Source organism: Silurus aristotelis (genome assembly GCF_946808225.1).
Source record: "Silurus aristotelis genome assembly, chromosome: 2".
In the NCBI taxonomy this organism is placed as follows: domain Eukaryota; kingdom Metazoa; phylum Chordata; class Actinopteri; order Siluriformes; family Siluridae; genus Silurus; species Silurus aristotelis.
The window spans coordinates 23,283,274-23,309,688 of record NC_139575.1 but is presented as its reverse complement, the minus strand read 5'-3'; the positions used below and the strand labels follow the sequence as shown (position 1 = coordinate 23,309,688).

At 38.3% G+C, this 26,415-nt stretch overlaps 1 protein-coding gene across 15 annotated transcripts in view; it reads left to right on the top strand.

The window, feature by feature from the left end:
- ralgapb (Ral GTPase activating protein non-catalytic subunit beta) overlaps window positions 1-14,328 on the top strand; it is a 46,882-nt gene extending 32,554 nt beyond the window's left edge. For 5 of the 15 annotated variants that reach the window (XM_083528862.1, XM_083528858.1, XM_083528857.1 and 2 more), the window contains 14 exons: window positions 3,508-3,690; window positions 3,902-4,053; window positions 4,281-4,468; window positions 5,408-5,511; window positions 5,676-5,831; window positions 6,381-6,590; window positions 9,029-9,187; window positions 9,281-9,440; window positions 9,705-9,827; window positions 10,239-10,375; window positions 10,901-11,006; window positions 11,572-11,647; window positions 11,749-11,897; window positions 12,254-14,328. In XM_083528862.1, coding sequence (XP_083384988.1) covers window positions 3,508-3,690; window positions 3,902-4,053; window positions 4,281-4,468; window positions 5,408-5,511; window positions 5,676-5,831; window positions 6,381-6,590; window positions 9,029-9,187; window positions 9,281-9,440; window positions 9,705-9,827; window positions 10,239-10,375; window positions 10,901-11,006; window positions 11,572-11,647; window positions 11,749-11,897; window positions 12,254-12,447 — 2,097 coding nt within the window. In that variant the 3' untranslated portion in view covers window positions 12,448-14,328. Of the gene's footprint in view, window positions 1-3,507; window positions 3,691-3,901; window positions 4,054-4,280; window positions 4,469-5,407; window positions 5,512-5,675; window positions 5,832-6,380; window positions 6,591-9,028; window positions 9,188-9,280; window positions 9,441-9,704; window positions 9,828-10,238; window positions 10,376-10,900; window positions 11,007-11,571; window positions 11,648-11,742; window positions 11,898-12,253 lie in introns of all 15 variants that reach the window. The other 10 variants (XM_083528865.1, XM_083528870.1, XM_083528866.1 and 7 more) reach the window with 3 other exon arrangements.
- The last annotated feature ends 12,087 nt before the right edge of the window (window positions 14,329-26,415 follow it).

The following is a 26,415-nucleotide window of genomic DNA, read 5'->3' as shown; positions in this document are numbered from 1 at the left end:
AAAAAACAAAACAAAGAAAGATAACTATAGTCAATTACAACTGTTTTTACAGATCAAACAGAGGAAAAAAATATGGAATCACACAAATCTGAGGAAAATTATATGGAATCACCATGCACTTTGCATTTCTAAAACAAACACCTGTATCTGATTACAACTGCTAATTAGTCTGCAGTTAAAAAAGAGTGCTTGCACACATTAGTGACGTGTTGAACCAAGATGATTGACATAACTCATGGCTCCAACACGAGAGATGTCAGTTGAAACAAAGGAGAGGATTATCAAACTTCTCGAAGGTAAATCTTCACAGAATGTTGCAAAAGATGTTGGTTGTTCCCAGTCAGCTGTGTCTAAAATCTGGACCAAGTACAAATCAAATGGAAAGGTTGTAAAAGGGAAGCGTACTGGTAGACCAAGAAAGACATCAAAGCGCCAAGACAGAAAACTTAAAGCAATATGCCTTGAAAACAGAAAATGCACAACAAAACAAATGGGCAGAAAGTGGAGTCAATATATGTGACCGGACTGTAAGAAATCGCCTAAAAGAAATGGGATTTACATACAGAAAAGCCAAACGAAAACCATCATTAACATCTAAACAGAAAAAAACAAGGTTTTAGTGGGCTAAAGAAAGACAATCTTGGACTGTGGATGACTGGATGAGAGTTACAGTAAGGAAAAAAAGTATTTGAACACCCTGCTATTTTGCAAGTTCTCCCACTTAGAAATCATGGAGGGGTCTGAAATTGTCATTGTAGCTGCATGTCCACTGTGAGAAACATAATCTAAAAAAAAAATTTTCAGAAATCACAATGTATGATTTTTTAACTATTTATTTGTATGATACAGCTGCAAATAAGTATTTGAACACCTGAGAAAGTCAATGTTAATATTTGGTACAGTAGCCTTTGATAGCAATTACAGAGGTCAAATGTTTCCTGTAGTTTTTCACCAGGTTTGCACACACTGCAGGAGGGATTTCGGCCCACTTCTCCACACAGATCTTCTCTAGATCAGTCAGGTTTCTGGCCTGTCGCTGAGAAACACGGAGTTTGAGCTACCTCCAAAGATTCTCCATTGGGTTCAGATCTGGAGACTGGCTAGGCCATGCCAGAACCTTGATATGCTTCTTACAGAGCCACTCCTTGGTTATCCTGGCTGTGTGCTTCGGGTCATTGTCATGTTGGAAGACCCAGCCTCGACCCATCTTCAATGCTCTAACTGAGGGAAGGAGGTTGTTCCCCAAAATCTCGCAATACATGGCCCCGGTCATCCTCTCCTTAATACAGTGCAGTCGCCCTGTCCCATGTGCAGAAAAACACCCCCAAAGCATGATGCACCCCCATGCTTCACAGTAGGGATGTTGTTCTTGGGATGGTACTCATCATTCTTCTTCCTCCAAACACGTTTAGTGGAATTATGACCCAAAAGTTCTATTTTGGTCTCATCTGACCACATGACTTTCTCCCATGACACCTCTGGATCATCCAAATGGTCATTGGCAAACTTAAGACGTGCCTGGACATGGTCTTGGCCATGTTAGTAGTTGGATTCTTACTGATTGTATGGGGTGGACAGGTGTCTTTATGCAGCTAACGACCTCAAACAGGTGCATCTAATTTAGGATAATAAATGTAGTGGAGGTGGACATTTTAAAGGCAGACTAACAGGTCTTTGAGGGTCAGAATTCTAGCTGATAGACAGGTGTTCAAATACTTATTTGCAGCTGTATCATACAAATAAATAGTTTAAAAATCATATATTGTGATTTCTGGATTTATTTTTTTTAGATTATGTCTCTCACAGTGGACATGCACCTACGATGACAATTTCAGGTCCCTCCATGATTTCTAAGTGGGAGAACTTGCAAAATAGCAGGGTGTTCAAATACTTATTTTCCTCACTGTATATTCAGTGATGAATCACAAATCTGCATTGGGCAGGGTGATGATGCTGGAACTTTTGTTTGGTGCCGTTCCAATGAAATTTATGAAGACAACTGCCTGAAAAAAACATGCAAATTTCCACAATCATTAATGATATGGGGTTGTATGTCAGGTAAAGGTATGGGAGAGATGACAGTCATTACATCTTCTATAAATGCACAAGTTTATGTTGAGATTTTGGACACTTTTCTTATTCCATCAATTGAAAGGGTGTTTGGTGATGGTAGCATCATTTTTCAGGATGATAATGCATCGTGCCATAGGGCAAAATCTGTGAAAACATTCCTACAGAAAAGACATATAATGTCAATGGCATGGCCTGCAAATAGTCCAATTGAAAATCTGTGGTGGAAATTAAAGAAAATGGTCCACGACAAGGCTCCAACCTGCAAGGCTGATCTGGCAACTGCAATAAGACAAAGCTGGAGACAGATTGATGAAGTATACTGTTTGTCATTAGTTAAATCCATGCCTCAGAGAATTCAAGCTGTTATAATAGCCAGAGGTGGTGCAACAAAGTACTAGTAGTGTTTTTATTTGGTGATTCCATATAATTTTCCTCAGATTTGTGTGATTCCATATTTTTTTCCTCTGTTTGATCTGTAAAAACAGTTGTAATTGACTATAGTTATCTTTCTTTGTTTTGTTTTTTAAGTGTTTTATACAGCCAGAAGTTTGGATTGTTGAGTGAAAATTGTTTTGTGGCATATATGTGCTTGTTTTTTTTTTCTACACAATTAAACATTTGAATGAACATCTTCTGAGAGGGGTGATTCCATACTTTTTGCCAGGGGTTGTATGAAGTGACTGAGAAGACAATTTAGTCATACATCAGCATGGGGATAATTAGGGTGATAATTAACATGTTTAAAACAATCAAAGCTGTAATGAACTTTCCTGGTAGAGGGACACTGATGTATTTTGCCCGGGTGTACAGATAGATACAGATTTTTTTTTTTATTAAGAAATGTGGTTGGAGATTTTCAGAGGATGGCACCTTGGTCAACCGAAACTCCACATGCCTTTATGCCACAACCACATCAGCAAACTACAATAACGGGATGCTATAATAATAAAATCAGACCACAAATGTAAGTCTATGGAATTCACTACAGTTACTTAAACCATTGACTGTAACTGGTTTCTGAAAAAGTAAAACCAATAATAACAATTGAATGCCTGTTCAATATGGTGGTGTAATACATGGCATCATGGATTCCTTTACACACTAGAGAATTTTAAATGGCTACCTCTGCCAAGAAGCTACAACTTGGCCATTTTTGGATATTCCAGCAAAAGTGTTTAATGCTCGCAGAATCAAGCTTTTGGCATGGCTGTAAAGATATGATCTAAAGAAGAGGGGTGGAGTGCATCTTGCATTAATGACTAATCTCAGATCACGTTTTCAGTTTCCTCCAATCCCATTATAGCGCGATAAAATCTCTAGCGTTACAGAAGAGTGCTGAGGTATGTTATGATGGACGAGGAAGTTAGCACAAAATCAAGAGTGACAATAAATGTGAACAACTGCATCTTTAGACATTTGTCTTTCTTTCATCAGGTAAAGGCATGTGTGGAGTCTTCAGACCGGAAACGAGCTGTTAGTTCAATTTGTAGTTACATTGTGTATCAATGCAGTCGACCTGCCCCACATCACTCCAGAGACCTGCACTCCATGATCGTCGCTGCCTTCCAGTGCCTCTGTGTGTGGTTCACAGAGCATCCTGACATGCTCAATGAAAAGGTGTGCAGTCATAATAAAACAGATTGTATTAATGAGTTGAGTATTAGCAATTATAGCAATTAGCAATTAGTCTTATTTATTATTATTTTTTATTTTTTCCTATATATATATATATATATATATATATATATATATATATATATATATATATATATATATATATATATATATATGTATGTTAAATTCATGTCTTCTGCTGTTTATTTTGCAGGACTGCTTAATAGAAGTGCTGGAGATTGTTGAACTGGGCATCTCAGGTAGCAAGTCCAAGACGGGAGAGCAGGAAGTGAGGTATAAGGGTGACAAAGAACACAATCCTGCCTCCATGAGGGTAAAGGATGCAGCGGAAGCTACATTGTCGTGGTGAGTTGTCAAAGTGATTCTCAATAATATAAGAAAAAAAAAAAACAGTAAGTGGAAAATATAGGAAATAATATCTTAAGAGAAAATAGATCTGAATACTGATCTGAATTAGTGATCAGGGTTTTTTACAATAAGTACGGGTGTTGCGAATAAAACTTATTGTAGTTTTACCTGTCAATCACTCCTGTGTTGTGTTTATTTGTTTTTTTGTTTTTTTATATTTTAAGTATAATGCAGGTGTTGGGGGCATTCCCATCTCCCAGTGGCCCTGCCTCCACCTGCAGTCTGCTGAATGAAGAGACTCTGATTAAATACTCCAGGTTGACCTCCACATCTCACAGTAACTTCAGATACTTTGTCCTTGATAATTCGGTCATCCTGGCCATGTTGGAGCAGTCCCTCAGCAATGAACAGAGTGAGTGGAATTACCAGTATTTATAAATGGGATTTTGATTGGCACGTTTTTTTTTCTTCAGTGTACCAGGAGAATTTCCTTGAATATTTATCTAAGTGAACAAAAATAGAAATCTACTTATCTAAGGCTTAAGCAGTGTGGGTACCTGGAATTATACTGATAAAACTATATTTATAACAAGGTTTATACAGTGGTGTGAATTTCTTTGGATCTCGGTATAATATCTAGCTTTTGAGGATTTTTTGGTTCTACTTCACTTTGTCATGCAGGTCCTATTTAAGAGATTTCTTATATATATATATATATATATATATATATATATATATATATATATATATATATATATATATATATATATATATATATATATATATATATATATATATATATATATATATATATATATGTGTATATATTTAGTTTGTGTGTATGTATGTATGTATGTGTATGTATGTGTATATATATATATATTAGATTCCCCCCAATAAGTATTTTGATTTCCTTTTAAGTATTTTCTGAATTTCTTCAGAAATGTACAGGTTTTGTGCCAAAGTACATTGGTATTTAAAGCTCTATATTGTAGCCTCGGAAACTGAGCCTCAGTCTCAGTTAAAAAGAAGCACTTTTATATCAGTCTTGTGTTCTTTGAGTGATGAATGATGTTGACTTTATTCCAAACATGTCTCTAAGCAGTTAAGATAATTCCATACATTGTAGTTTTGGGGCATTCTATGTATTTTTCTTATAGATTTAAATTAAGTTTAGATTTTCTGTTTTCATTAGGAATATTCTCTACCATAGCGCAGACTTGTGCAGGCAGGCAGGCACCTGGTTTTGTGCAGCATTCATTAACAACACCTATTTTCAGATACATCACCCAAGTAAATATTTATGCAAGCGAGGCATTTTCTACACGTGCGTCTTTGTCTGTTTTTTCAGACCCCTGTCCATCCGTCACAATGCTGGTTCGAGGCATGTGCGGTCGCCATGCCTGGACAATGCAACTGTTCCACCAGCCTCGAGGAGCCAGAGCCAATCAAAAGGTAATCTCCAGTCCAAACACTCAGTCAGAATGTAATGTGACGGCTTTATCAACATAATATTGATATCTGTCAACATAGTATTGCAGTATAATCATCTACTGCCAATATACAATAAAAAATAATAATAATTTGTTGATTATTGTTACATGGTCTCTCTCCTACAGCAGGTGTTTGTTCCAGAGGTTCGTCCAACCCCCAAAAATGACGTTGGGATTCGATTTAACGTCAAACACAGGCCGTTCCCAGAAGAGGTGGACAAGATTCCGTTCGTCAAAGCTGACCTGAGCATTCCAGACCTACATGATATAGTAGATAAGGAGGTAAGACAGATCTTCTTGGTCACTTGTTTGATATTCATTTGAATCACTGTAAAGTTGAAGACTGGAAAGAGCTGCAGTAGGTTTCTACTGACTGGAGACCTTTATATGTGCAGCAGCATTGATGTGCTCAGATGCTTTAGTGAGTTTCAACTTTGTATCTGTTGGGATGTGGTTTAATGTCACAGTTCAGCATACTGAGTCAGGAAACATGGCGCGATGTTTGTGTACCGGTTCTTTTTACTAGTTTTACTTGGATGAGTTCTCCTTCCGCTGCTATTTCGTGGATGCCGACAACCAAAACTTCTGAAAACTTTGTTAGAACAGTATAGAATATTTAATACTTAGTCATGATAAGGCTGGCATTAATTAAACCCAAAAATTAGTTTTCCTGTTGTCAAAACTGTCCTATTAATATTGTTTTATTATTCAGTTATTCAACTCGTGTCTGTGTGTTATTCAGAGAGGGATTGCGATTATAGCATCAATTATTGCCTCGTATAACGGTAAGTGTAATCTTTTGTTGTTTGTGTGTGTGTGTGTGTGTGTCAGCTGGAACAACAGCACGATAAGCTGCGTGGCGTGATGGTAAAGCAGATAGATTATGAAACCAACCTGGAGCACTACACCGAGGACTTGTGGAGGAATAAACCTTTCCCCGACCCGCTTACTGACTGCAAACCTCCCCCACCCGCGCAGGAGTTCCAAACCGCTCGCCTCTTTCTCTCACATTTCGGCTTCCTATCACTAGAGGCGCTCAAGGTAATAGGACATGATGTACAGTGGTACCTTAACATACGAGTGCATTATTGTACGAGTTTTCCATGGTACGAGTCGTCACTCGGTCGATTTTTTGCTCTGTTACGCGAGCAAAAAATTGAGGTACGAGCTCGAGACGCCACTGCTAGATGGCAGCGAAGCCAGAAAGCGAAGATTGTGACGAAAATTAAGATAAGCAAAGAAAAAGTTTAGGGATACATAGCGTACAGTAGTGGGAGAAAAAAAAATGAGTTTTCCCTTCTCCTCTGCCTATCGCCTCTACCCCCGCCCCCACCAGTGTTTTCGTAAGTCGTCTCATCTCCAAGGTAAATACATTGCGTAAAAACCTTTATTACTGTATTTTTCGGACTATAAGCCGCTACTTTTTTCCCACGTTTTGAACCCCGCAGCTTAAACAACGAAGCGGCTTATTTATGAATTTTCTCGGGATTTTCCCCAAACACAAACTTCAAGCCAAAAAACTGAACCCCATAACCAGTGTTGTGCTCGTTACTAAAAAATAGTAACTAGTTACAGTTACTGGTTACTTCATTCAGAAAGTAACTTGATTACTTTCACCAAAAAGTCATGCGTTACTGTTAAAAGTAACTTTTTAGTTACTTTTTTAAAGAACCTTCCTTAATGTTCCCATTATTGCCCTTTTATGCGTTATGGTCTACACAAACACAAAACTGACTTTAACACAAAGTAATTTTTAGACCAACACAAACTGAATATATCAAGGATTTCTGAAATAAAGAACAAAACAAGCTGAATAATATATTCACAATCAAAAACTAAAGTGGCTTCTGCTGTTGTGTTGAGCTCTTAAACATGTTCCTTTCACAGCTGAAGTATGAAAACTATCAACAACAGAACACTGGGTTAGCTTCTAGCTACTAGCTCCTCAGGAATGGAGTTTCTGGAGCAGCTTCAACAGATTGGAGTTGCTGTTTATCACAGTAGATATGAGCTTCGAACCAGAAAGACACATAATTTTTGGTCTTTATGCTCAACTAAACCACTTTGAGAAACTCGTCTTGCTCTCGCCTCGACTCGCCATTACTGCTGCACAGACCTGAATAAATGGAGACACGCCCACAGTGCGTCTTCTTCATGTTTACAGTGGTTCATCCACCAATCCTACAATGCGACGCTGCTGTAAGCAGGTTAGACTGTAGTCTACACTTCAGCCGAAATTAATTCATTTATAAAAGTAATGGGTAACGCACCATACGGTAACGGAGTTACATTATTTTTAAAAGTACCCAACACTGCCCATAACATTACACCAATGAAATTTCCGAACGGAAACGAAAAAACGCACCTCACCTGTGTTCTGAGCTGCACAGCATCGGGAGAAAAAACGTTTTTTTTAAACGCACGACGATGCCAAAAGATAAACTCCAGAGAGAAATAGTTGTGAAAAGAAGGAGGAAGACAGTGAACAATGACTTACTTGGTCGGCTACTGTTTAGATACAAGCCGTTGTAATGCGTTGAGTCTGGGTGAAGGGAGAGCTCACTAACTCCAGTTGCATCAGAAATCATATAAGCACAGACAGGTTTCCAAAACTCGTGCTTTTTTATTTTTCTTGGCAACCGCGTTACGGGTTAGTCAAAGAAACTTAGAAATCAGCATCAGAAAATAATAAGGACATAATCCTCGTCTTGAACACATGCAGTAATAGCGGAAAATGCAGTGACATGCTATTCCCAAAATACCGCTATGCTCCTAAAGGAAGCGCAACATATTTCAGCCGTTACACCGTGTGTAATGTGTCTTTCGTTAAAGCCTGTGTAAAATACATTAGTGTAGACATATTAGTGCTTATTTATGTTCAAAATAAAAATATTTGTAAAATTCAGTGGCTTATATATGCGCACCGCTTTATAGTCCGGAAATTACTGTATATCTTTACATACTTTTCTATTATGTTTTTATACAAGATTTGTTATTTAGAAATGTACTTACCTAATTTAATAACATGAAACATAAAAACGGGGTGGCATTTTGAGGGTTGGAACGGAATACTGGCATTTTAAGTATTTTTAATGGGGAAAATCGATTTGATGTGAGAGCAAATTGAGATACGAGCTCGGCCACGAAAAGAATTAAACTCGTAGGTCAAGGTACCACTGTATTAGTCATGGCAAACATGTTAATTGTATATGCATACCTTTCATTTATGGATCTATTTTCTATTGTTATTCTATCTTTTTTTTTTTTTTTTTTTCTCCTCATCCACATTTTGCTTATGACAGATTTGTATCACTAAGTTTTTTATATGTTTTCTTCTGGCTGAAGTGTTGATTGTTGCAGCTGCTATTTCGAAAAAAGAAAAAAATGCAAAGCATTCATTCGGAACCTTAAGCCAAATGACATGGTGTGTATTGGACTATCAGTAATCATACAGGGTTGTTTTCCTATTGCTTTCTCAGGAGCCGAGTAACAGTCGCTTGCCTCCTCACCTCATCGCTTTGGACTCGGGCACATCAGGCTTCTTTGATGACGTTGGCTATCTGGACTTGTTGCCGTGCCGACCATGCGACACAGTATTTATCTTTTACATGAGAGCAGGCCAGAAGAGCAGCCAAGAGGTTGGAAAAGCTTCTGTACCCCGTTCACAGGACTTTTATAAGAATTCTTTTGCCGTTTAATGAGCTAATGTCTTTTTTTATGCCTCTACGTAGATCTTGAGGAATGTGGAGTCTTCGGCAAGTGTGCAGCCACATTTTCTGGAGCTGCTGTTGTCTCTTGGCTGGCCGGTCGAAGTAGGGCAACACCCAGGCTGGACCGGGAGTGTGTATACCAGCTGGACTATCAACACATCCAATGGCACGGATACACCAGGTACATATTTATGCACACACAATCACACACTATTTAGCAGTGTAATGTTGAGTGCAGTTTGTGTATCTTGCTGGTAGTCAGGTATCGATGTCTCTGAAACACTTAGTATAGTTAGCATTGAGTACACACTGGTTTTATGAGACAGTTCACACAAAGTGTATGTTACTCGATCACATCATGAGGCTCAGCACAGCTTTTCAGCTGTGGGATCAATGGGTCATGGATAACTAAAAATGTATTTTATTTTTCACTCTGGTGTTGCAGATGAGTTTGTAGCTGTCGGAGAGACGGGCGGAGGAATTTTTAACGGTGAAAAGAGGGTGCTTTACTACGCTGATGCTCTGACAGAAATTGCCTTTGTGGTGCCCTCACTTAGTGACTCCTCAGGTGAACACCTTCAGAAGCCGAATGAATGATCACTTCATAGTTGTTGTGCACTCTGATCACTAGTTGTTATATTTGGTTGTTTGATTGCTTGCGGTATTCAAATATTTAAGTATTATGAAAATATTTGTAATCGTTTATTTTTTTAGATTACAATGCAAGACACTAGTCTCTTCCTGTCAGTTTTGTAATTGTAAAAAAGCAAAAAAAAATAAAAATCATGATATCTTGCAATTGTATATAGATTTGATATTATTATCATATTACTCAACCCTACTAAATATTTTGTTGCTGTCATGCTTAGGATTTTAGAAATACTAATATGCTAAACGAAATGTTGTAGACTTTTTTTTTGTTTTTTTTTTGTTACATATATTGTATTTCCCTTGTGTGTGTTTGTGTGTGTGTGTGTAGCCGAGTCGTCTGAGAGCGGTTTCCCCACAGCGGACTCGGATTCTCACATGGAGCTGATGCCTAGCCTACTGAAACAACCCAACCTCACACTGGAGCTCTTTCCCAACCACTCTGACAACATGAGACCTGCACAACGGGTAAAAAAAAACACACACACACACACACACACACACACACACACACTCTCTCTCTGTGTGTGTGTGTGTGTGTGTGTGTGTGTGTGTGTGTGTGTGTGTGTGTGTGTGTGTGTGTGTTCCCTTCTCCCATGTGCTCCCTCTTTCTTTGGGGTGACAACAGCAAGTCCCTCAATTTCCCAGGAGAGCAAATGGGTACAGGATGAACATCAAAACAAAAGAAATTGCAGAGCCAGAGGCCAGTGTGAATTGGGCCTGGGATTTGGCAGAGCCTTCTGCAGTGAAATTGAGAACTTGCTGATTGCATTTCCCACAGCCACAATGTCTTTTACAGCAAACACACACTCACTTTACATGCTCGCCCTTGACATGTCCACATGAAAAATGCATACTTTGAGAGCAATATGTCACCAATATGTGCAGACTCAAAATCCAATTTATTTATTTTTTTTCATCTGAATTTAACAGCTACGTTTTTATTTATTCATCATGTTTAACCATTTCTTCTTGTTGTTTTCTTTTGTTCAGTCTCCGACAGTGAAGAGTAAGAAGATGCCATCAGGAAGAAATATCCCACCTCTGGGTCCAGAGACTAAAGTACTGGTGGTCTGGGTGGAGCGCTATGACGACATTGGTAATTAAAAAAAAAAAACTGTATCTGTAAAAAAAAAAATCATCATAAAATTAAATTACAGATAGACAGATGGGTAATTTGACAAAACCATTTAAGAGCTATGATGGATTCTGATATGATTAATCTTTACAAATGGTTTGTTCATGAGACATTTTACTGTATGCTGCATGTTTGTCTAAACAGTGTAAACATTTTTTGAATTTTCCTGGTGGTTTTTTTTGTTTGTTTGTTTGTTTATTAGAGGAGTGCTTGAGCAGTATAATTCACTGAAAGAATGTAGAGTATTTTAAGAAAAACCAGCTAAATTGATCAAAAGAAATTGCAAATATATTGAATTTTTGCGTTCACTTCAATCCTGCTATGCAGGCCCAGAGAAGTAAATGGCAAATAGAAAAGCATTTCAATTTGCATTCTGGCTCTTCAACCAGTTTAACCATTAGGCTTCTACGCTTTAGTTAATTGCAGTAATTATTTACTGGACTGGAAATACCAAAAATATCCAAAATATCTATAAATATCGAGGTTTATAAAACTTTCTGAAATGAACCGATCCGTCTCTTTACAGAAAACTTTCCCGTGTCCGAATTACTGGCCGAAACCAGCACAGGAGTGGAAAGTGCAGTCAACAGCAGTGCTTCCAGGTCAGTAACTGCACACAATATTACTTTTAATTCTTCGAGGTTAGCCCTCATAATTCACTTTGGTCTCCGTCTCATTTTTGTTGGTTTGTTTTCTGTTTCAGACCCAGCTCATCGGAGAAAGATGTGCCAGTCATATTCATCCACCCGCTCAAGACCGGCCTCTTCCGCATCAAGCTGCATGGAGCCATGGGAAAGTTCAGCATGGTCATTCCCCTCGTGGATAACATGGTGGTCAGCAGGAGATCACTGGGTGGGTTTCTGTTGTGTGGTTTGATGTGGCCACTTTTATACGAAACATCTGTATGCATTCATGCACATTTTCGATCAGCCAATCAGGAGCAGCGGTCCATAAAAGCATGCGGATACAGACTGAGAGAATGGAACCTGATGCTGTACATTACTTTTCTTAACCAGTCTGACTGCTCTCTGGCCCACCAAAACTCACAATGATTTTTTTTTTTTTTCCGGCTTTATTTTTGTTTACACATTAATACCAGTTTTGTATGAAAATGAGTGTTTTACATTATTTGCATTTGTCATATTGGCTAGAAGACTTAGTTGAGCGTGATCTTTGATTCTTCATGTTCTCTCCGTCATCTCTTCCAGGTTTCCTAGTGAGGCAGACGGTAATAAATGCGTGTCGGAGGAAGAGACTCGACAGCGATTCGTACAGCCCTCCGCATGTGCGGCGAAAACAAAAAATTGCTGAAATCGTTAATCGTTACCGGAACAAACAGCTGGAGCCAGAGTTCTACACGTCACTGTTTCAGGAGGTTGGAGAGACGAGCCTAAACCCCTAAACACACACGCATACATTGCAGCACTTTTTTCCATGGTGGAGAGTTGCTGTTTTTTTTTTGTTTGTTTGTTTTTCTTTTGTTTTTTTTTTTATTGCCAAATGGCTGTAGACTTTCAGCTGTCAAAAGCTGTATATTGTATGTTCATTGCCCATGTGACAGCTCGCTAGCTGGTCCAAATGCTGACGCTGGAAAGGATGCTCTTCCATTTTCTCATTACTGTATGATACTGTATGTTTTTATTTTTTACATCATAAGAGACCGGAAAAGACAACGCATAGGTGCAAAAACATTTACTGCGATCTGTTGTTCATAATAAACACTAATGTGAGTGTCAACCATGGAGTATGAAGGGTGACCCTGGCTTTTCATCTCCAGATACATTCTCTCTCTCTCTCTCACACACACACACACACACTAGTGCCAGTCTGTGTTGATGCATAACACTTGATATTGTTTCTTTTAAAACTCAGGTGGTTTTATTTTTCATATGCATTGACATGGTCATGGTCATGCACTCCAACAAGCTGACCTCAGCTTCATTCATTCATTCATTCTCTCTCTCTCTCTCTCGCGCTCTCGCGCTCTCTCTCTCTCTCTCTCTCTCTCTCTCTCTCTCTCTATATATATATATATATATATATATATATTCTATTCTATTCTATTCTATTCTATTATCCATTAACTGACTTCACAGAAGTCCTTATGCTGATACTCCGTTCAAAGAATGTTTGGCTCTTTCTATTTTATGTATTTATATAAAACAGTTTAGGAAAATGACTTTAACATTCCCTTTTATTAGTTGAAGTCAACAACAAACTACTGAACTCTCCAGTACACCAACATCCCAGACATTTGATGCTTTCGATTACCATCTTACAGAAGTCCTGTCATATGCTTTGTGAGAGTTTTATTATTTCCTCCCCAGCGTAATCCAGACATCTTTTCAATTGAAATTCTTAAGGGCTATCTTTGGTTTTGATTCAAGTTATCTGATAAATGTAGGTGCCATGTTTTTTTCCCCTCTAATTTCTGCTGGATGTCAAACACTGGTTTTTTTTTTTTTTTTTTTTTTTTTTTGGTTCTGTTTTTTTGGGGTTTTTTTCTATTCCTCACTTTTGGATTTAAAAAGATTCTTTGACCCAATCATGTTTTGTCTCGTATTCTCTGAGAAATGCATCGTCATCTTTGCCTTCCTTGGTGTGTTTTGACTTGTAGCTTTCTAAAACACACATCACTACAGAGAACTTGACTGAAAGGAACGACTGTTAAAAAACAAATATAAATACGTTACTGTACTGGTCTGTGATGCTCATTCAGGTTTAACTGCTTGTTTTATTTCACTCCATTAAAAATACAACAAACAAAAAAAACTAAGAAAGAAAGCATCTAATTAAAAGGAGGACAAGTCTTGTGCTATACAAAACTAAAATCCCTTTCTTTAAAATGAAAACATTTGACACTGAAAACACAAAAGAAATATGATTCACCATATCAATTTTTTTATATCAATAAAAGAAAAAAATCCAAATTTCAGCTGAAATTGAATTGATACCTTTGTCCCATTTTCCTATTGACACCACCGACTTCATCGATCTATGTTTCCCCACACACAGGACTTGGGCCTTTATTGGGCTGGTTTGAGACGTCCATCTTCTCATTTCTGTAAATAATGAAGGCATCGACTTTGTATAAAGTTGGACTTTAAATGTAAATATAAGGGTGTGAAGTTTTGCTCACTCATCTTATTCTATTAGGAAAGGCACAAAAAAAAGTGAATGCTTGTTTGTATTTATGCCTATCATATATGTGTCCTAAAGAAACACATTGGGTATTGAATGTAACACATATAATGAAATAAAGATTTTAATTAACTTCTTATCATATTATTTGCTGTGCTGTTTTACTGTGTCTCTGTAAATTGAATAAAGCCAGACATTTTTATCCTGTTCAATCTCTGGGAAGATGCAGCTCTACCTCTGTTATGTTATTCTATATTCTATGTGACCCTCAGGACTCCCTTCTGCCTTTGTTGTGTTGTGATACGTCATATTTAAGTTTCAGCAGCGGTGCTGAGAGAAATGTTGGTCACAAATTATTGGTCACTTTCTAAATAATAAAAGTATAGTGCATCTAATAATTGTATATAAATAAATCGGTTTTACGGATGAGAAGATGTTCAAAAACAGTGCATTGTGATAAAATTCCAACTTGCATGCACACCTTTGAAATCGATGCACCACATTGTTAACTTGGGAATCTTACCATCCCTATTACAGGTGCATTTTAATTGAGGTGGTTTGAAATGAATCACATACATTATGTAATTTTTGGCAGACGCCTGACCATCAGATTGCTATGTTATTTTTAACGATCCCATTCCACATGTACTCCATTTGCTGTTAGAAGAACCTCCACTCTTCCGGGAAGATGTTCCACTATATAATGGAGTGTGCTTGTATGTCATGTAGTATTCTTCATCTGAGGTTGTATTTACCTAATTCTAAGTCTTGATAAGGACCAGATGGTTTTTATTACGTGCCGATATGTAGAATTCAAAGATGGTGTACTTTCATTTTCACATGACTGTATTCTTGTGCTCGGTTCACGTTGAAATAACTATAAACCCCGACAACCCTGTATAGCATTTTTTAAGGAGTAGTATTTGATGGTATTTGCCCGTTCAACCCGTTGTGCCCCCTTCAATGGTCCCAAACCAGAGTACTCAAGCTAGGCCTATATATATATATATATATATATATATATATATATATATATATATATATATATATATATATATATATATATATATACATATATATATATATATAAACAATTGATGTAGACATAGAGTCCTTGCACTCCTAACATGAGGAACATTGATAAAAGGCTGATCATTTAACTTTAGTGCTGCTCAGTTTTAGTATACCTTTCTCTAAACCTGTATAGATTGTTCAGTGTGTCAAGGACATAATTGGTGACTGTCCTTTTAGCTTCCAGTGGATTCAGAAACTGGTCATTTAAGCACATTATTGAGTATTGGCAGCTGACTTAGCAGAATTACCATCAAGTTACAGTGAAGGAACATCATTTAAACAGATTAGTACATAGCCACCTGTCTATCAGACAACAGGAGATGTTGAAAAGCAGATGGAAAACCTGAGCCAGCAGTGATAATGAGGTGTTAAAGGAAAATAACTGTTACATAGCAGGATCAGCAGTAAACAGCACGAAACTAATCAATAGATTGCAGGGAGTGTGGAAAACCGACCATTTTCCCACCAAGGGGAAATGATGCCCCCGCTTTGGTTGCAGTTTGCACTTCATCGGAGACCAGCTAACAATCTAATGGTGCAAGTGGCAAGGTAAAGTGTTCAGCACAATATTCACTGCTGTGAACAATGTGAAACACCCAGAGGAGATCGCAGCGAGGGAGAATTCAAACATATTTTTACTCAGTCCTACTGAGACAACACAAAACAAAAGATCTTTCTCGCAAACAGTATGACGAGTGTTGAGGATAAACAAAGAAAACCTCAAAAGGCCCATTTTCCAGGTAAGCACTAGAAATGTAGGAAGAATACAGTATTAGAGGAGATGCTAGGAGTTAAATCCTACCTTTGAAAGATGTAGCTCTGACTTTAGACACATTCTATGTAATCAAACTAATAGTTGTTTATTCCTTTAAAAATACAATAAGAAAATAGTGTGTAGGCACTGATGCTGTGATAACATGCAATGCCCATTAAAGCTGAGACACCTGACTTGAAAATTGTGGGTGGGGAATTGATAGTTAACTTAAAGTGATGGCTGCAACCCTAACGCTAGCACTAAGGGTAAAATTTTTTCTCATTATGATTATATATATCTTCCAGCAACAACCTGAGCAGCTTTGGTGAATTCCATGCTCAGGGGGATTAGGGCAGCGCTACATAACAATAGTGCTCACACAAAATATTGACACTTTGGACACAGCCAACTAATAGACAATAATGGCTGTATGTTGACAAAGGCCTTTAAAGATGACCCGATCATGCTTTACCTAATGAGCCATCGTTTATTATATTTCTGACTCCTTCACATCCATTTAAACACATATGTGTACACATTGTCTTGGCTTTCGAGACCTCCAAGCCCCTTCCCAGATCTTTACACCCAATCTCTAAAAGCTGACTTTAGGATTTTTTTATAATGGCAGATTGACAGAAAAGATATTTGTGATGTATTCGATTTCTTCTATAACTGCTGTCTCAAGCACCTACTGAGACATTTAATAAATACATTATTTTCTCAGTTTGGGATTTTGTGTACAGAAACGATTTTGGGTTTAGGGAAAAAGGCCTGTGTTGGTAGCATGCTGTGGTGTGTGTGTGTGTGTGTGTGTGTGTGTGTGTGTGTGTGTGTGTGTGTGTGTGTGTGTGTGTGTGTGTGTGTGTGTGGTGGTAGACTGCAGTGAGACACTGACTCTTGGCCTCTATGTGCCTTGTGTTAGGCTCTGGAAGTCTGCCATGCCCAAGTCTTACCCTGCTGGAAGCTTCTTCAAAGCCTTATGGTCCCCTTTTCCCATCTCCCATGTAGTTCTGTAGACATTTGGCCTATTGTTAAAGCAATAATTTTTTAATATAAAAAAATAACATAATTGTCCAACCAAGCAGCTGATATCTTTTTTTAAGTGTTACCAGTGTGTTACACTGCAATATTTGATTACATAAGCTGAATGATTTTTGAACAATGCCTGATGATGTCATATGGCACGTCAGCGTGGATGAAATCTTAGTAGCTGTGACTGAGCTCTTTGTAAAAATGAGTCATTTCTTCCCGTTGTGATTTTGTGATTCCCCAGGGCATTCTATCAGCATGGGCCAAAGCTGTTTGACCTCCACTAAGCAAACATGTAATCCATGGACAAATTCATTAAAAAAACATGCAGTCAATAAAAGGAAAAGTAATCTGTGAAGTCACCTTGGAGTGACTTGTGTGTGCATGCGTGCGTATGTGTGTCTAACAAAGATTCACTAGACTTCGCTTTATGTACAGTATATTCTTTTTTGCAAAAGAGCTTCTGTGTGATTTATTTTTTAGTTATTATCACATTTCTGGCTAACTCAATTCATGTAGATGTTGTAAAAAATATATATATTCAAAGAAACAAGACCATAAGTCTACAGTAGTGCCATTTTATAGTCCTATTTTGTTTGAGAAATGGCTTTCTGTCTGTCGGATGCCATAACGATATATTCATGAAAGATCACCGGAGCTACAGAAACTTTGAAGAAAAACAGAAGCCCTTTCCTGCCATCTATTACTAATGACTTTCTTTATATACCCTGCATAACCTGCTTTATAGTTCTGCTGTCCTCAAAGTTTACTGGAAGTAAAAAAGAAAAGGATATGTTAAGTGTATCAAGATTTCATTTTAATCTGCATGATTAAAATTAGCATATAGAACAGAAACAAAAATATTACTTTAGAATGATTATATACAAGGCCAGGATATGTTTTTATATTATTATTATTATTATTATTATTATTATTATTATTATTATTATTATGTTGAAGTGTTTGCATGGTCTTCCGTTGTTCAGATGGGTGTGCTCTGGGTTCTTCAGTTTACTTTCACTGTCCAAAACTATGCCGACATGTATCTTATTCTCATCTCATCTATTAGCAAACATGAACAATATTTATTAAAAAAACACCTTTACATTAGTTGAGAGCATGGTGATTGCAGTTTTTACCAATTGTGTGTAAGCGATTTTTGAAACTTCTCATTTAAAGTGCAAAACTACGTGCCAAATCTTCAAAACCATAAGCTATTTCTCAGCCTTTGACTCAGTCTTCAATTGCATAAAACATTTTTTCAAAACACTACACACAATTCTCTACCTAAAACACAAAGATCTATCAGGAAGTGACTTGCTTTCCTTTTCCAAACACAACCAATCAAAATGCTACACTTAGTCACCAGGTCACAGACACATCTGCAAACACTAATTGCTTAATTGATCACTAACCAATCACTGCTTTACTTTACAGTAGTATAGATAGACCTATAAATAGGTCAAAGATCAGATTACCTGTTTTGAACAATGGATGCTAACAATGAACAGAGAGCAAGAGGAGTAGGAGGAGGAGAAGGAGGAGGAAGGGGAAGGGGAAAAGGAAGAGCAAGAAGAGGACGAGGGCAAATAAGAGAAGGAAGGAGAGCCATCTCTGATGAGATTAGGGCAACACTTGTTGATCATGTAATCAACCATGGTTTGACCGTGAGAGAGGCTGGACTGAGAGTCCAGCCCAAATTGAGTGGATTTACAGTGGCGTCCATAATTCGAACCTTCAGAAATGAGAACAGGTATGCAACTATGTAATATCTATTTTAGCATTATAGTAATGTACTGTAAAATACGTATGACTGCCTAGTATTGCATAAACATTTGTAACTCTAAATAAAAAAAACCTGTGCATTTATCACGTGTACAAAAATACAAAACAGAAATCTTGTGCGTTTGCCACTTGTGTACAGTAAGCCAATGTAAAAATTAGGTACAAAAATATGAAAATAAGTGCATTACTCAGCTGCAGCATCATGTCTCTGTACTGGGTCAGGCCACAGGACTTCATCCACATCACAGGCCACAAACCCCCGGCATGCCGTATCCAGGCTTGGCATGCCTCCACACCTATGTCACCACAGGCAAGTCCCATGGCTTGCAGGAGATGTACCCTGGTGTATGGTTGGCATTCATATACCTTCCACCCCCATGTGGCAGTCTTTCAATTCTACAAAAAGAGAACATGGGGTTACAAAAAATATACATGGAATACTAGGCCTACAAACATTTAGACCAACCCTCCATGACAATACTACAGTACATTGGTACTGTGATGTACTGAAACATATATTTACTTACAGTATACTGTGGTACAGTATATAGTATGTCATACAGTAATTGCTGTCAACATTTACATACTGTACTATAATGTCAAAAAAGGTAATTACCTGTTCTCTTCTCTAAATCTTCGGATTATGGTGGACACAGTGAATCTACTAATGTTTGGTTGTACCCATTGTCCAGCCTCCCTCATGCTCATACCATGGACAAGAACATGGTCAATCACAGTAGCTCTGATTTCATTAGATATTACTGTTCTTTGTCTTCGCTGACCACCTCACCCTCCTCTCACACGAACTCTTTCTCTCACATTTCTATCCATTGTAGAGTCTCACAAACCAGTGCTCTCTGAACTGGCTTACTGTATATGTTCCCTCACATCATTAGCCACAAGTGTGACCAATTTTGAGTTGTGTTCAAGTGGTGACACCTCTGCTTTAATTGTGTTTGACTTTTGTCACCTGTGCTCACCATTATGCAGCACGGGTGCATCACAATAAAAATTGGTTGGCAAGTTGTGTCTTAACAGGTGAAAAGTGCTTATGGTTTTGCCAAAAGAGTAATTGATTCAATCAGTGGGTTCAGGCAACTGAGCATTTGGTTACAGTTTTTTTGGTTTGCTTACCCACTAAAATTAAAAGTAGTACACTATTAGCAATACCTTACACTCAAGAGGCAAAACATCAGCCCATATTTGCACAACTATAAGCACAATGTCAACCTCACACCTGTTGCAAAACTCTACACACAGTGATTTGCAAAACACTAAACACATTTAACATACATTACACACAAAAATCTATCATGAAGTCACCTCCTTGCAATACCAAAGCACTGACTGTCAAATTACTGCACCGTCCAACCAATTGGTTCAACACAGTCATCAGGTGTGCAAACACTTGTTTGCTTAATTGTAGACACACCAATCAGGTGTATAAGCACTATAAAAAGCAGCAGGTGAGTTCATCGGTCTTCAAGCACAATGGAAAGAGTCAGAGAAAGAGTAAGACGAGGAGGAGAATGAGGAGGACGAGGAGGAGGAAGAGGAGGAAGAGGAGTCAACAGAGGAGGAAGAGGAGTCAACAGAGGAGGAAGGGGAGGAAGAGGAGTCAACAGAGGAGGAAGGGAAGGAAGAGGAGTCAACAGAGGAGGAATCAACAGAGGAAGAGGAAGAGATGGAGGCCATGCTGGAGGAAAAGGAAGAGGAAGAGGAAGACAAGAAGGTGCTCAAAGAGAACCGAATCTGACAAATGAGATCAGCACAACACTGGTTGACCACATTGTCAACCACGGCCTGACGTTGAGGGAGGCTGGACTGCGAGTACAGCCAAATCTAAGCCGATACACAGTGGCAAGTGTGATAAGAACATTTCGACTGGAAAATAGGTATTGTAAAAATATCATCATATCAAAAACATCTGCATGGTTTCAGTAACTGCTCACAGTAATGTATTCTATGCACTATCAGCACTTCTGTTACCTTTTCCTGTGAAATTACTGTACTATTGTATACTGTTTTCTTTTGATACATAGGATTGAGGGTCAGGAACAACAAGGGGGAAGGCCTTCTATGTTCACAGAACAGCAAGAGAGGGAGATAGTGAACATGGTTTTGGCCAACAATGCTATAACACTCAATCAGCTTCAAGCTAACATTGTCAATAACCATGACAGTTTCAACGATATCCATCAGGTCTCAACATCAACACTGGCCGCATCCTAAAAAAAAGACATCTTCAAATGAAGCAAATTTATCGAGTGCCTTTCGAGCGCAATTCCGAAAGGGTGAAACGACTGCGGCATGATTATGCAGAGGTATGTATTCACTTTTGCAGTGTGTTCTTGCATACTGTCTCATAATCTTTTACTGTACTGTAATATGTATACTAGATCTACACTGAACTACACAATTTTGCATGACACTGTTTTTCAGATAGTTTTACAAATGGATGGAGAGGAGATCCAGCATGAGTTCATTTACGTAGATGAGGCTGGGTTTAACCTGTCGAGAACACAAAGGAGGGCAAGAAACATTATTTGCCACAGGGCTATAGTCAATGTCCCAGGGCAACGTGGGGGTAATATAACACTCTGTGCAGCCATTACACAGAATGGGGTCCTCCATCGCCATGCCCATATGGGCCCTTACAACTCAGCACTCATACTTACATTCTTGGACCAATTGCACAACATAACAGCAGAAAATCAAAACGATCATATGCAATACATTGTTGTCTGGGACAATGTGTCTTTCCACCGCTCTGCTCTGGTTCAGAACTGGTTTCAGCAACATCCACATTTCACCGTCCTATATCTTCCACCATACTCTCCATTCCTCAACCCTATAGAAGAGTTTTTCTCGGCATGGCGGTGGAAGGTATATGATCTCCGTCTCCAGGCTGAGGTACCCCTCATCCAAGCCATGGAGGAGGCCTGTGACCAGATGGAGGTAGCAGCAATGCAAGGATGGATTTGTCATTCAAGACGTTTCTTTCCAAGGTGTCTTGCTAATGACAACATTGCCTGCAAAGTTGATGAGATTCTCTGGCCAGATCCAGCTAGGCGAAGAGACAATGTCTCGTTCTTTATTTATTTATTTTTTACAGTGAACTTACAGTACAATACGTGAAGTGACGTTTTGTTACAGTATTATGAATCTCCATGTCAACAATTTGGGCGTGTTGACAAATGAGTTTCTTCAGTCTGCAACATTGATCTTGTGTAGTGTTTGGTATATTTTTATTATATTTGTACTTTATTGATGGTAGCCTACTCTAATCCTAGAGAAGTAGAAGTGCTAAAAGTGTTTTAGGTTTATCACAGCAGAGTGTAACTCGTGCAAACAAAGTATAGTAATGTGAAACGTGTGTGTTTCATATGATAAAGTGTGGTTTTTACAAGAGTGTTTAATTATGCAAGGGATCTGTAGTGTTTTGCTACTTGGGTGTGTGGTTGTGCTAATTGTGTGTAGTGTTTTAAAAACACGGGCCCTGTTTTGAAAATCGTGCTTAAGCAATCCAAAAAAACTGTAAGACAATAGTGTTTAGTGTTTTAGCAATTGAGAAAAACTGTACTAAACTGCATTGAATGAATGAGGTTGGTTATCATTCTGTACTACCTTTTTTTGTAAATGGCTTACAGTTCCTATGCTGGACACATACTGTGTTTGAATTCTATACAGAGTGGAAAGGCTAAAGACATCAATGAGGACGAGGACGCTTGTTTACAGATGTATACAAGAGACTGCAATTATAAATATGGTTTTGGCCAACAATGCAATTAGGATTCGAGAGATAAAAGAGCATATCTTGAGTAATGACACCATATTCAACAATATCAATGCTGTAAGCCTGTCGACCATACAATGCATCCTCCAACGGCACCAAGTGACGATTAAACAACTTTACACGGTGCCATTTGAGAGAAACTCTGACCGAGTCAAGAATCTGCAACATGACTTTGTAGAGGCATGTATGCAACACTGCTTCCAGTACTTCAGACATACCATATTTACTCATCTGTATATAATTTTGTCTGTTACAGAGTATTGGAGATGGATGCCCATGTAATTCATCATGAATTTATTTATGTGGATGAGGTTGGCTTCAACCTCACCAAAACCAGGCACCGTGGACGAAATGTAATGGGACAGAGGGCAATTGCCAATGTCCCTGGACAACGTGGGGGTAATATAACCATGTGTGCTGCCATCACTCAAAACGGGGTCCTCCATCACAATGCCACGGGGGTCCATACAACACCGGCCATATACTCACTTTTCTGGATGCAATTCACACAATGCTTGTCCCTGATCCAGATCAGGCGCCTGCTAGGTTTGTGGTTATATGGGACAATGTTAGTTTTCACCTTTCTGTTCTGGTCCAAAACTGGTTTGCCCATTCACAATTTGTAGTTTTGTACCTACCCCCATATTCACCTTTTCTAAATCCCATAGAGGAATTCTTCTCAGCCTGGTGCTGGAAAGTGTATGATCGCCAACCCTTGGCCCACATGCCACTTCTCCATGCAATAGAGGACGCATGTGGGGACATAGAGGTTGCCTCTGTTCAAGGTTGGATACGCCATGCTAGGAGATACTTCCCTCGATGTTTGGCAAGAGAAAACGTAGCTTGTGATGTGGACGAAGTATTGTGGCCAGACCCAGCTCGAGAAGAGATAAAGCTTAGCAATTGGGACTGCACCCCCCTCCCCCCTGCTAATTCCTGGACTGGGACCCCACACACAATATACTGTATTCTACTGTAAAGAATATACTTTTGGTTTACATGTTTATTGTTTTGTGGTATGCTAATGTATACAACAGTAATTTTTGGCCTAATACATATTTTCTGTGTTTACATTGCATTGCCGTTTCCGGTGTACTTGTTACCCCTCTCAGCAGATTACTTTCACTGTAGAACATTGTATTGAAATGTAGATATAAGCCTATGAAAGACCAAAGAGCTTTAGATTTAGAACCGCAGTGTTTACATGGTATATCCAGAAATGTATTATTATGAAAGAGGTGTTTGCCATTTGATGCAAATGCTTCATTCTGACATGTGTTTATGGCATTTTGATGGAATGTTGCATTTTGAAAGAGATGTGAGCTATTTTGCATTTTGTGTGTGCAGTTTTGAGAATTGTGTGTAGAGTTTTGAAAAAAAGGAGACTTGGTTTTGAAAACGTGTGTAAGCAATTGATAAAAACTGTAAAAAGATTTCTACAGGGTTTTAATGAGATATCATGCCAGGGGCTGAAATCCATCTTTACATTGCTGCATTCAAGTCAAAATGATGCAAACATATGAATAATATACTGGTTTACTTTGAAATGGTTCTCAATCCATGTTAAAACAAACAAACAAACAAACAAACAAACAAACAAACAAACAAACAAAAATAGAAACTTAGAAAATCTAATGGTTTGCCATTAAAAAAAACAGCAACCAGCAACGTTATCCTTTAAATGTCATCATGTCCAGTGGCCAAACTACAAGGTGCCAGAAGTGTAAAAATCCACCAATACAAACCAACAAATTAGCAGTAGAGTCCCACAGGGATTTATTTGTGTTTCCATTCAAACATTCAAACCAGTACAATTCCCATTATAGCTATTACAACTTTTATATAGATTTGTACTTATTTAGCCATAATGGCGTTAGTTAAGTTAGGTATTGATGTAGGTTAAGGAGGTCTGGGGTGCAGTCAGCGTTCCAATCCATACTGAAAATGTTCAGTAGGTGTGTATGAGTGTGTCTGTGTGTGTGTGTGTGTGCGTGCGTGCGTGGGTATTTATACACGAGTGTGTCTGTATGTGTGTATGCCGCCCTTAGTCACAATCCGAAGGCTGAGGTTCTTCTACTGATGTTTATTAAGCTTGACATCAACACCGACATCAATACAGACATCAACACCGTAGAACTGAATAAAAAGGATAAATATACAAAATACATTCAGTTACAAAGAAAAACATTACATTTAGATATAAAGCAGAAAATAAACTTACATACCACTTTGCCTGCTTGTAGACTAAGAGTGGTAACTTCTTGCACAAACTTATTTTAATCAAACATATCTTCTTTACAATAAGCATAGCAGCTTTCAATGCTCATTGTGGCATTCTCTTGCATGCGGTGAACAGGAAGTGACCACAAGTATGATTGGATATGTATTATATAACCCAGGACAAAAAGTATCACATAAATCTTAAAAAATCAAAAACTTTAGTCTACCAATCAAATATACATATAAAAAATGTTGAATTATAAAAAATAAACAAGTTAAACTTACAAAAAAATAACCGAAATAAATTAACACTTAATTGTGAAAGTGCCACCTTGTGGACATGTAATAGTACAAAAGGAATGTTTATGACCGCAGATACAGTGTGAATGTGACGATGTTTGTGTATGTGTGTTGGGAGTGTGTCGGTGTGTGTATGTGTATATATACACGAGTGTGTCTGTATGTGTGGATGTTTGTGTATGTGTGTTGAGAGTGTGTCTGTGTGTGTCTGTATGTGTGAATGTGTGGATGTTTGTGTATGTGTATTGGGAGTGTGTCGGTGTGTGTATGTGTATATATATACACGAGTGTGTCTGTATGTGTGGATGTTTGTGTATGTGTGTTGAGAGTGTGTCTGTGTGTGTCTGTATGTGTGAATGTGTGGATGTTTGTGTATGTGTGTTGGGAGTGTGTCTGTGTGTGTATGTGTATATATACACGAGTGTGTCTGTATGTGTGGATGTTTGTGTATGTGTGTTGGGAGTGTGTCTGTGTGTGTCTGTATGTGTGAATGTGTGGATGTTTGTGTATGTGTGTTGGGAGTGTGTCTGTGTGTGTATGTGTATATATACACGAGTGTGTCTGTATGTGTGGATGTTTGTGTATGTGTGTTGGGAGTGTGTCTGTATGTTTGTGTATGTGTGTTGGGAGTGTGTGTGTGTGTGTGTGTGTGTGTGTGTGTGTGTGTGTGTGTGTATATATACACAAGTGTGTCTGTATGTGTGAATGTGAGTACCGTAATTTCCGGACTATAAAGCGCACCCACTGAATTTCACAAATATTTTTATTTTTAACATAAATAAGCCGCACCTGTCTATAAGCCGCCGTCTACACTAATGAACTTTACACAGGCTTTAACGAAAGACACGTTACACGCGGTGTAACAGGTGAAATATGTTGCGCTTCCTTTAGGAGCATAGCGGTATTTTGGGAAAAGACCGGCACAACATTTTTTCGGTATTACTGCGTGTGTTCAAGACGAGGATTATGTCCTTATTATTTTCTGATGCTCATTTCTAAGTTTCTTTGACTAACCCGTAACGCTGTTGCCGAGAAAAAAAAAAATGCACGAGTTTTGGAAACCTTCACCCAGACTCAACGCATTACAACGGCTTGTATCTAAACAGTAGCCGACCAAGAAAGTCATTGTTCAGTGTCTTCCTACTTCCTTTCACAACTTTTTCTTTCGGGAGTTTATCTTTTTATCGATTTTTGCGTTTAAAAATCACCTGATGGAAGTTTTTTCTCCGGATGCTGTGCAGCTCAGAACACAGGTGAGGTGGGTTTTTTCG